The 12,151-nt window shown below is 49.4% G+C and overlaps 1 protein-coding gene across 2 annotated transcripts in view; it reads left to right on the top strand.

Annotated features, from left to right (window-relative positions):
• LPIN1 (lipin 1) overlaps nt 1-12,151 on the top strand; it is a 128,546-nt gene that overhangs the window by 109,627 nt on the left and 6,768 nt on the right. For both annotated transcript variants that reach the window (XM_043469333.1, XM_043469334.1), the window contains 5 exons: nt 252-378; nt 1,631-1,779; nt 2,299-2,385; nt 6,880-7,032; nt 10,521-10,635. In XM_043469333.1, coding sequence (XP_043325268.1) covers nt 252-378; nt 1,631-1,779; nt 2,299-2,385; nt 6,880-7,032; nt 10,521-10,635 — 631 coding nt within the window. The remainder of the gene's footprint in view (nt 1-251; nt 379-1,630; nt 1,780-2,298; nt 2,386-6,879; nt 7,033-10,520; nt 10,636-12,151) is intronic.

Raw genomic sequence — 12,151 nt, 5'->3', positions numbered from 1 at the left:
CCAAGGTTGCAGGGAGGACGAGGGGAGCCTCTCAGTTTAAAATAGAGCGTTGATGCCAGCGAGCAGGCACCTGAATGAGGAATGGCGGCCCTGGGTGAATAATGCAGGAGCCTCATGAATGGGATTAGTGACGGTGTCTGCTAAGTGACCGCCCCAGGGACAGCACTCCGTCATCGATTCTGGCCTAATGCATGTTTAATGGCTGCCCAGATGGACTTCCTAATTGGCGGTTACATCACTGTGTGTTCCAGAATAAAGCATGAGTCATCCTCTAGTGACGAGGAGCACGCGGCCGCCAAGCCGTCCAGCACAAGCCACCTCCCCCTGTTGTCCAGCGTCAGCTACAAGAAGACCCTGCGCCTCACATCAGAGCAGCTGGTGAGGGCCCTTTCCCCCCGCCGCCGCGACGTGGGTTCCGGCCTGGCTCCGGCCGCCTGTGCTCGGCGGGTTCCATGGACTGGGTTCCCCCCACCTCCCCGCCCTGAGTCAGTCTCAAGCACCTTCTCCGTCCCAGTACCCGCTGCCCTCCTCCTTGGGCTCACATCCCCTGCACATTTCGGTGCCTCCTGTTCAGGCTGGCTCCTGTCCAGCCACGCTCCCCTGTGTCTGCCCTGGAGGCGCCCTGGTCTCAAGTGTTGGAGGAGGGTGGCCTGAGGGTGTTTGTCTCAAGGTGTAAATGACTGATAGACCACACCTCACGGGGCCGTTTCCACTTTCCTGGAGATATTTGTTAGGTCAGCGCCTCTCCTGAATCGGGGGAAGCTAGAGCACTCGTGATGGGTTCTGAGACCTGCCGGTAGCAGGGGCCATCCTGATCAGGGTGTCCTCTTCTGTGCATCTGTCCCACCAGGTTGAGTCAGGCCTGGACCCTGTTTCCCACGAGCAGACAGTGAGCGGGCATCTCCGATCATCTGTCCCAAGAGTTCGTGGCGGCCGGGTCTAGCCATGATGATGTTTTATGGGAAAAGAGAAGGGACAGGCCAGACCCCTGCAGCCTGCGGTCCTAGACTAGCAGCTGGGTGGCAGGGGCCCCCTCCAGCAGTGCTGGGGTCGACCTGGACTCTGGCCGCCAGCTGGCTGGCACCTGAGGGCCCCGGTGCAGAGATTCAGAACCCCCAAAAGGGACTTCTGCTTTCAGAAGCTGGAGTGATTTCCTGGAACCTGGCCTCTGTGCTTCTGGACATGAGACGTGCTTGATAACTGAGACTGCTTTCTTCCAGTCTGTGTGCATCATCACCCATACTCATGACTGGTGTGGGGAATGTATTTCCGCATTTGGTGTAGACTCGTTTTGCTGGTCATGGCCTTTTACGCTCAGCCGTGGCCAAGGAAGTACATCCCAGTCTGGGGTCATGATTTCCTGTCATGAGCCCCAGTGCCTGTCGCCTGCCCCTGGGGGACGTGTCCCAGTTGCCCTACATGTAGGCGTGTGAGGGGGGCTGGGGTTCAGGTTGCCCCAGTCCTGGAAAGAACCATCCTCATCGAGAGCAAGACAGGGATGGAATTGTACGGTGGCCTAGGGTGGGTGATTAAAAAAAAAAAGTCCAGATCTGGTTTCTCATGGAACAGAAACCACGTGCCCCCTCCCTGGGCCTCGCCCTCCAGAGGACACAGAGCTCCTGTCTTTCAGAAAAGCCTGAAGTTGAAGAACGGCCCCAACGACGTGGTGTTCAGTGTCACCACGCAGTACCAGGGCACGTGCCGCTGCGAGGGCACCATCTACTTGTGGAACTGGGACGACAAGGTGGTCATCTCTGACATCGATGGGACCATCACTAGGTGAGTCCTGCTGCTCTGGGGCTGTGGGCCCTGGGCCTGGAGGCGCGTTGGCTCCTCTTTCTGGGGCTTCTCAGGGCTCATGTAGTTCAGTTTCTGGGGCTCCTTGAATTAAACAGCTGCAGTGGGGGCTTGGGGATCTCTTCCCTCTGGGGCAGCAGCTCCCTGACATCGTTGCTAAGTCTCAGGGTTTCCACCCAGAGAGCAAGTTGTGTATCTCACTTGCATTTGTACCAGAGTCTTCTCTGGTACAATGAATCAGAGTGAACCTTTTTTTTCCTTTACTGTTGCCCGCCTTTCTCTTTTTTTAAAAAAAGATTTTATTGAAGTGTAGTTTATTTACAGTCTTGTGTTAATTTCTTCGGTATGGCAAAGTGACTCAGTTGTCCGTATTTTTCATATTCTCTTCCTTTGTGGTTTGTCAGAGGATATCGACTGTAGTTCCCTTTGCTAGACAGTAGGACCTTGCTATTCATGCAGTTCCCTTGTCATTTAATTTTTCTGTTCTCTGTCTTTATTCAGATCAGATACTCTCGGGCACATTTTGCCCACGCTGGGGAAGGATTGGACCCACCAGGGCATCGCCAAGCTATACCATAAAGTCAGCCAGTAAGTCCACAGCCGGGGAGCACGTGGCAGTCTGCACAAATAACCTTTCCTGCTGGGCTGGCTTAGACAGGCGCACCCTCAGCCAGGGAGAGTTGGCGGGGGTGGTGGTGGAGCGCATGGTGGAAGCCTGCCAGCTCCGCATTTGAATTCAGTACCGAAAGGCAAGAGAGGAAGTGGTCGGGATATTGAAAATTGATGGGGAGGGAAGATGGTGAGCCTCAGGGTCGGGTCGAGGTTCGCAGTCAGGTGAGGACATGGTAGCCCGACGTTGGCCATGGGATGTATTTTAGGCTAAAAACGGTCCCGATTCCAAGCAGGTTTTGTGGGCCAGCCTGCAGTGCCCGTCTCGTCCACCTGGTCCGGGGAGTACTCTGCCGAGGGGCCCGTACCCAGGACATCAGTGTGGGAACATACATCTTGAGTTGCTCTCAAGCGTCGGGCACATGTGTCACTTCACTTCATTCTTACAGTAATTCTGAGAAGCAAGTATTGTCATTTCTAAGAGAGACTTAAAACGATTGGTCCGTATTCCCATAGCTGCTACCAGGCAGAGCCCCCTGGAGTCCTGGTCGGCCCAGCTCCCGGTCCGTTGCTTCTGCTCTGGTTCATCTCCAGGGTTCAGAGCCGTTGGGGTTTCCCTCCCCCACATCAGCAGTGCTTAGTCCCACTTCCTCCATCTCTCTGTGGACTGGAGTCGCCTGCAGCCTCCCCATGGCTGACACTTTGCCTTGAAGATTAATGCACTGATGACTGTCTTGACTAGCCTGACGCTGAAAACTGCCTCTATTTTTTAGTCAAAAGAAACCCCTGTGGGTCAGGATATTGAGTAGTTCCCAGCCTGATTGATTCTGGATTTTGGAACATAAATCTATTCCTGTTCTTACTGTAATATTAAAAAAAAAAAAGGGGGTGGTGCTGATGCGGTTTTGAAATTTTTTGGTATTGATTTGTGTCTCTCTTAGGTTTTCCTACAAAAATTATCTTGCTTACCAAAGAACGCCTGATCATTCTTTTGTTTGATCGACTGGTTTAGAATGAGTCCAGTCTGTGGATGAGAATCTGAGAGTTAAGAGGACTTGTGGTGTTTTCATTTTGGGTGCGATTGAGAGTAGGGAGCCTGACACTTAACTTGTTCATCGAGTTTGATGCGTGTTCTCATTGGCACCCACAGGGTTAGACCAGCGACGTTCGGACCCTCACTCAGCTTGGCCATGGCCTTCAGGGGCTCCAGACACAAGCAAGTGCAGGCCCCTCTGTATGGCTCTCAAACCCAGCAGTGTTGGGTCAGGCTTCTGCTAGTGCCTGATTTCGGCAGCTTCGCCCCGTAACTTCTTGCTCGACCCCAGTCTGACTGTTCCCCACCTCATCCTTCATTTTCCCATCTTCCCACTTTTCCTCACCTGATGCCTCTTGCTTGGAGGACCTTTACCTCTGACATTTGCCTCTCACAGGTTTCCCGCCTGTAATGCTCAGACCCCGTGGTTTCTCACAAAGCCTCTCCAGGCCAGAATCGATACTCGGGCAGCTCTGTGTCCTCCTCCTCTGGCCCCCCTGGTACCCGAGGGCTCGCCCTGTCTGGGTGGCCCAGGTGCCATCATGGAGTGCTCGCTCAGGCCGGACGTGGCATCGGCTTTTGTGGCTGGTTAGAGCAAATACCCATCCAGGCAGCATCTCACACACCACCTCCTCCAGGTCTTAGGCAGCCACAACCAGGAAAAGTACTGGGATTGAGAACTGGCAGAGGTTGGGAGGTCGTTTCTGTTGATGTCATGTTTGTGATTACTCAGACGCGTTTAGAGAAACGTTCAGCATGTAGGGTACCAGGGAGCAGAGGCCATTTCCTTGCAGGGTTCTGGACTGATCGCTCTTGTCTTTCTGCTTTCCTTGAGTTTGGGTCCCTCCTACATTTTACACTCTGCAGTATTTTTCTAATGGAAAGACCAGTTGCAGATAACCGTTTACCTGGAAACAACAGAAAATCAGGGCAATTTTTTCTTTTTGCCAGGTGTAATAACTTGTTTGAGTAAGTCAGCCCATGAGAAATGAGCTGTCAGGTTGATTATTACCTTGTTCACAGAGAGGATATAAAGCTTGCTTGGTTATCGATTTTAAAAAGCTGACTTGGTTATTGATTAAAAAGAACTCTAGCAGATACAAATGGAAGAGATTGGAAGACTCCCTCATTCAAATATACGTGTTCAATAAGTGGAAAGAAAGAAAAGAAGGACTGACTCCTAAAATATCTAGATCATTGAGCCAAGGAGGATTAGAGAACAGACAATAATTGTTCTAATTTCCTGTGTTGCTTGATAAATATTGTGATATTCATGTAACCAAATCAGTGCCTCCATGACTTAGTGAGACTGACTGCTTCCTGTGTTTCCATAGATAAACAGTTCCTCTGTGGCCTGAGGAATGCATCCTCTGAAGTCAGGATGGTGAGGATGGGAAGCGATCATTAGCAGACTCATTAGAATCTTTCTCCTGCCACAGCAGTTCTTGTCTTTCCCCTCAGGTTACCGCATCATCACTGTCTGCCCAGAAGGGAGGGGGTCGTGTGGCGAGTGGGAGGGAGCCGTGGACCTGGGCTCTAGGGGCCGTCGGCTCCCTGTAGACCCCCCATCCGTCCCCCGCAGCCAGCTGTAGTGTCCTCCTCTAAAGTGAGAAGCTGGCTTGCACGATCCCCTAGGTCTTTGCTAGGCCAGCTGCGCTGTGTGATTGGTCACAAGCGTGTGTGTTGTTCAAGCCAGTCCTCTGTGAGTGCCCTGGGGATCTCGCTGATGGCAGGCCCTGCTGGGCACCCGGGACTGTGCTGGGTGCTGTGCGGGGTGCTGCCCGCCCACCGAGCGAGTGGTGGGGACACCTGGTCTTTCACGTGGCTCCCCTGGGGGTGAAGGCTCTGGAAAGGGGATCCCTGTTGCCACTGACAGGCGTTCCTCTGGTTAGGACATCCTGGAGCTGGTTTTCCAGCTAAGTTTAGAAACTGCCTTTGACGCAAAACACTTGCTCGGCAAGGCCAGCCAGCGAGGACAGCCAGTGGCATGATCCAGCAGTGAAGAGCATTTGCAAATCAAGGCTCGAATAAAATGAGCATTTCAGACCCCTGCAGGCCGCAGCTTTTAGGACTTTGTTGTGAAGACCTGTATACAGAAATAGTGATTTAAAAAGAAAAAATACATTAATTAGACAGCTCGGATACAAAGATGTGTCCCTAAAAAGGTTGCTTGATTTTCAGATACATTTCTGTGCTCCACATAAGCTGGTGTTTGTAGATTCTCTGCATTGTAGCTCTTCCCTGTTTCCTGGTTTTAAAGAACATATTACTAGGAAAATCTTGAGGCAGGTCCATTGGTCAGTGTGAAACAGTCAAAGTGGAGCAGTAAGTGGGATGGGAAGTGGGTAGTTTATGTTGTACTGTGCTAAATCACTTCAATTGTGTACAACTCTTTGCTACCCTATAGACTGTAGCCCACCAAGCTCCTCTGTCCATGGGATTCTCCAGGCAAGAATACTGGGGTGGGTTGCCATGCCCTCATCCAGGTTCTTCCTGACCCAGGCATTAAACCCATGTCTGCTGTGTCTCCTGCACTGGCAGGCAGGCTGTTTACCACTGGGCCACCAGGGAAGCCCATAGATGGTGTTTAAATTTTTTAAAATATATTTAATCCAATACATTAAAATACATGTCATCAATACAGAAATTCTTAATGGGATGTATCTTACATTCTGTCTTTATAGTAAGGCATTGAATTTGGCATTTATTTAATATTTATACCACGTCTTTTGGGATTCTTAGGATTTCAAAGTCTCAAAAAAAGGGAAATTCATTTCTACTAAATAAAATTGTATTTAACCGAAGAATATTCCCATGTGATCTGTTTTTCACAAGCAATTACCCAATTCTCTGCAGATCCCAGCAGGTATCCAACAATTTAATTTAATTCTGTCACTACCTAGTCGGTGCAGACCCCACAGGTTAAGGGCTTATTCCCCCAAGGCTGCGCCAAATTCAGACACCAGTTTTGGGTGGTAGGTCCCCAGCTTACCCACACTTCTGCCTGACTTGAGGACAAAATGAAGGTCCCACACCCCTCCTCAGGGCTGACGATGGCTCACAAGACTCAAGGAAACATGTTCACCTGTTTATTTTATCAGGGTTATAAAGGATACAGGTGAACAGCCAGATGGAGAGGTGTGAATGATCCCAGTGCAGGTAGGTTGGCCAGTTTGGTGCCTCCAGCCTCAGTTTCCCTAACAGTAAAGTGGAAGGAATGAGGTGTCCATGAGGATTAAACCAAGTGAGGCCAGGAAGGTGCTTCAGTAATGACAGGAAACGGGGTTCAGTTGAAAATGAGATTTTAGAGGAGGTGGCCTCTTGCTTGGGAATTACAACAGAGCCCGTCTTCACAGAGCAGATATGGATCAGGGTTTGTGCACACAAAACGGTTCCAGTGTGGGATGCCCTTCACGGTGAACATCTTGTCTCTCTTTCAGAAACGGGTACAAGTTTCTGTACTGCTCGGCGCGGGCCATCGGCATGGCGGACATGACGCGGGGCTACCTGCACTGGGTCAACGAGCGCGGCACAGTGCTGCCCCAGGGCCCGCTGCTGCTCAGCCCGAGCAGCCTCTTCTCCGCCCTGCACAGGTGAGGCTCGGCCTGCCCCCACCTGTGGGCCGGCTCCGGACCCCTGTCCTGCTCACTCCTCCTCCCCACCAATACCTCCGCTCCATGCGGGGCACTGGAGGCTTCATCCTCAAGGGCAGGTCTGGCCCCATGACCCTCAGCTTCTTCTGTCGGCTCATCATGGCCCTCGGGAGAAAAGCCATGGCGGCCACGAGCTCGGCATCACGGGCTCTCTGCCACCTGCCTTGTCCTCCTCTCCCACCTCATTCTCTCTGGTTCCTGGATGCAGTCTCCGTTGTCCAGAGAGGTGGTCTCTGCTTGGAGCCTTGGCTCGTGCTGCCCTCCTTTGTGGGGAGCTGCCCTCTCCCCAAACCTAGCACTTCTGGCCTGTGTCTTAGCAACTCTGAGAATCCATGTGCTTCCTGTCTGATCGGAGACCTAGGCTGGGTTACGTGGCCTCTCTGCAGCCACCACCACCTGGCCTGGGACTCCTTGAGTCCCGTTTTGTTTTTACAGACCGCCACCAGCCCATTTTCCAATGACCCTTCTCCCTTCACCTTCATGCCCGCATTCAGGGCAGCAAAGCCAAACTAAGTCTGGCCTCCTGGGGTGGGGACAGAAAAACAGCAGCCTCCCTGGAGCTGGGGGCCCAGGGCGGCGTCCTGCAGTGGATCAGTTTGAGACTCATACAGCCACTCACATCTCTATCAGAGTCCTGAGATGTCAACAGTGAGGCCCTTATAGTGCTAAGGAGAGTTCGAGAGTCCACAGAAGTCCATGCAGAGCCAAGACCAGCCCCTGGGACTTCTGATACTCAGTTTGGGGCTCCGTTATCATCACCATCATGATCACCATTCATTATCACTATCATCTCCATCATCACCATCATCATCTAAATTACATTTTTTTTTAAGCTGCAGAAGAATAGTTCTAAAACTATGCAGTGTGTTTATGTATATACACACATATTGTATATGAGCTTCCCCTGTGGCTCAGATGGTAATGAATCTGCAATGCAGGAGACCTGGGCTCGATCCCTGGGTCGGGAAGATCCCTTGGAGAAGAAGATGGCTATTCACTCCAGTATTCTTGCCTGGAGAATCCCATGGACAGAGGACCCTGGTGGGCTACAGTCCATAGGGTCACAAAGAGTCTGACACAACTGAGTGACTAACACACACACACACACATACTGTATACACACACACACACACACACACACACATATATATACAGTATTTCTATATGCAAGCTGAAAGGGACCTTTGAGATCATCCAGTAATCAGTGAACACTAGCGGACCCCCGACTCAGAGAAAGCCAGAGGGTAAACCACTGTGCCCCAAGTTCTGTTAGCGCTCATCCCTCATCCCTGGGCAGGAACAGTGACCATTCTCCCTGGATTTTGTGTTCATCCCTCCCTGTTCCTCTAAGTAATCAGTACAAATACATGTAATCCTAACCAGTATGTTTAATTGTGCACATTTGTGAACTTGATGTAAACAAATTGTGTGTCCTCCCGGAGCTTGTTTTTATTGCTCAATACTATGTCTCCAGGATTGTTGGGAGTGGCCGTCACTGGCTCGTCTTAGCTTCTGTAGGTCCCGTGGTTGGACTCTACCACTGCCCGTTTATTCATTCTACTGTTGGTGGGTGCTCGAGCCACTTGCAGTTATCCACTCATAGGGACGCTCAAGAGTGGGGTACCTGGGCCACAGAGTGTGCACATGCTTGGCTTTCTTAAATCACTGCACATTGTTGTCCAGAGTGGTTGAAACAATTTGTGCACCAACAGCAAACAGTGCTGGGTATTCCTCCCATCTGCGTTCCTTTCTTGCCTACCCAGTGTCAGCTGTTTCCATTTCTGCTAGTCTGGTGGGAAAGAGATGGCTTCATGTGTTTCTGGGCCATTTGGGCGTCATCTTCTGTGAAATGCCTGTTCACGTCTTTCCCTTGTTTTCCTTCTAATTTGTAAGAGTCTTACAGATTCTTACAGATTCTATAGATGTGGCCTTTATTAGAAGTACTACAAGTATCTTGCCCCAGCTTATGGCTTCTGATGAACAGAAATCTGAGTTTAGTGCAGTTGGACAGATCGTTGCCTCTTGTAGTTTGTACTTTCTGTGCATTGAAAACGCCTTCCCTGACTGTGGGCCCAAGGAAAGTCTCCCATATTTTATCTAAAGGTGGTGTTTTTCACACTGACGTCTGTAATTCACCAGGAATTGTGTTCTGCACATAGAGTGCAGTAGGGTGTCCATTTTTTTTTTTTTCCTCTATGGATGTTCAGTTGCCTCAATGCCATTTGCTAAAAAGGCTGCCCTTTTCCTCTGCTCTGACTTGTCGTCAGGGTCATAAATCGAGGGCCCATAAATGTGAGCCTCCATTTCTGGTCTTTATTCGTCTGTGTTATTCAAGTCATGCTCTGTAAAAACATAAAGACAACAACCTGGTGTGAGTTTAATTGAAATTACAGGGAATCTATAGACCAATAGGTGACTTCCCTGGTGGCTCAGATGGTAAACCATCTGCCTGCAATGCAGGAGACCCGGGTTCAATCCCTGGGTAAGGAAGAGAAGGAAATGGCAACCCACTCCCGTACTCTTGCCTGGAAAATCCCAAGGACAGAGGAACCTGGTAGGTTATACAGTCCATGGGGTCACAAAGAGTCGGACATAACTGAGCAACTTCACTTTCACTTTGTAGACCAATAAAGATTAATATCATTATAATATTGAATCTCCCAGTTCAGTTAGATGGTGTATTTCTTCATTTATTTAGGTCTTCTCTAATCTATGGCAGTGAGGTTTTTCACTTATTTAGAACCTTTGCACCGACCTTCCTTTCCACCTACTTCACCTCTTTAGGTTTAGTTTCTGAGGTCCTGTTGGCCTCGTGAAGAGAGTGAAGAGGCTTTCTCTTCTGTGCCCTGGAATTCTTTGTTCTTTGGATGATTGGTCGAGGTTTTCAGCAAAATCCCTGCTCCAGGGCATTTTCTTTGTGGGCAGACTTGAAAGTATGGATTCACATTCTGTCTAGTGCTTTCCTGGGATGGCTTAACTGACTTGCTGCTGCTACATCGCTTCAGTTGTGTCCGACTCTGTGCGACCCCAGAGACGGCAGCCCACTAGGCTCCCCTGTCCCTGGGATTCTCCAGGCAAGAATACTGGAGTGGGGTACCATTTCCTTCTCTAATGAAGTAAAGTGAAAAGTGAAAGTGAAGTCGCTCAGTCATGTCTGACTCTTCGAGACCCCATGGACTGCAGCCCCAGGCTCCTCTGTCCATGGGATTTTCCAGGCAAGAGTACTGGAGTGGGGTGCCATTGCCTCCTCTGAAGTTTTGTCTGACTCTGTTGTAATCCCATGGCTTAACTGACTTACACATATTTAATTTCCAAAGATATGAATGCACTCAGTATCCCAGCATCTTTGACAATTAAAAACAGTTGGATGCTAATGAATTCTTAATAAGCTCGCGCTGACCCATTATTTTATCGATTTGTTTTAACAGGGAAGTGATCGAAAAGAAGCCAGAGAAGTTTAAAGTCCAGTGTTTGACAGACATCAAAAACCTGTTTTTCCCGAACACAGAACCCTTCTATGCTGCTTTTGGAAACCGACCAGCTGTAAGTAGTAGTTGGGTATATCCGCACTCTTGAAATTACTGACTGTTCTGACAACCATCGGAGAAGGCAATGGCAACCCACTCTAGTACTCTTGCCTGGAAAATCCCATGGACAGAGGAACCTGGGGCTGCAGTCCATGGGGTCGCGAAGAGTCGGACACGACTGAGCAACTTCACTTTCACTTTTCACTTTCATGCATTGGAGAAGGAAATGGCAGCCCGCTCTAGTGTTCTTGCCTGGAGAATCCCAGGGATGGCGGAGCCTGGTGGGCTGCTGTCTATGGGGTCGCAGAGTCAGACACGACTGAAGCGACTTAGCAGCAGCAGCAGCAGCAGCTGACAACCATCATCTGAAAGGCTGGCCTAGACTCCACTGTGAGGCCAGACCTTCCTGCTGCCCAGGAAGGTCTTTAGACATAGCTGCTAAAGATCCACTTGCCCACATCTGAAGGCAAGGACAGCATCTTCATTTCATGGCCTCTAATTTTCTTTGAAGGTGGGCTCATGGGTTTCAGCTTGAAATTTGAAACTAGAAACTTGACAGAGATTATGTGCTAAATTAGCAAAACAAGAACATTAAATAGGATTAGACCCTTTCTACAGGAAGGGAACCACGAAACCACAGAGCACAGAGGTGAATTCAGTGTCTTATGTGAATGTTGTTGTTTTCTATGGTAAGAGTCATACTTTGAGATTTTGTGCATACCACCCAAATTGGCTGGAACGTTCAGCATATTAGAGACTATAATTGGGACTTCCTAATGATCAAATTCTCCTGTTTCTGAAACTCTTGCCCAAGAAAATGGGTGAGTGAAGAACCTGAAGGAAAGTTGTTAGACTTGCAGGGAATATAGTAGGTGGTTGATTTTTTAACTCAGCTCCTCAACAGATGAGTGAGCTGAGGCCCATAGAGGACAACTGACTTACTAGTTTCACATCCAGAGATATTATTTCTGGACTCTACTTGGGGGTATTGTTCTGGTTTAATGAAAGTTCTGTAATACAGGCGGAGCTTGTTTTATTGTGCTTTGATTTGTTGTGCTTTGCAGGTAATGCACTTTTTTTTTTTCCCCCCAACTTGAAAGTTTGTGTTTCAGCAAACAAAGTTGAAACACCCTGCATCAAGCGGGCCTGTTGGTACAATTTTCCCAACAGCATTTGCTCACTTTCTGTCCCTATGTCACATTTTGGTAATTCTTGCACTATTTCAAGCTTTTTCATGATTTTGTATGTTGTGCTGATCTGGGATCAGTGATCTCTTATGTGACTACTGGGATTCACTGGAAGCTCAATGGTGCTTTCAGAAATGGTGGTTAGCATTTTTCAACAGTTGAGTTTTTTTATCATAGCATTTTTTGTAGTTGGAGGATAATTGCTTTACAATGTTGTGTTAGTTTTCACTGTACAGCAGTGTGACTCGGCTCTAAGTATACTTGTGTCCAGTCCCACTTGAGCCTTCTCCCTCCCAGCCCTCTAGGTCATCACAGAGCACCAAGCTGAGCCCTGTGCTACACAGC

The sequence above is a fragment of the Cervus canadensis genome, chromosome 5, assembly GCF_019320065.1.
Source record: "Cervus canadensis isolate Bull #8, Minnesota chromosome 5, ASM1932006v1, whole genome shotgun sequence".
NCBI lineage: Eukaryota > Metazoa > Chordata > Mammalia > Artiodactyla > Cervidae > Cervus > Cervus canadensis.
The sequence above is the reverse complement of the archived record's forward strand: the minus strand, read 5'-3'. Positions and strand labels throughout refer to the sequence as shown.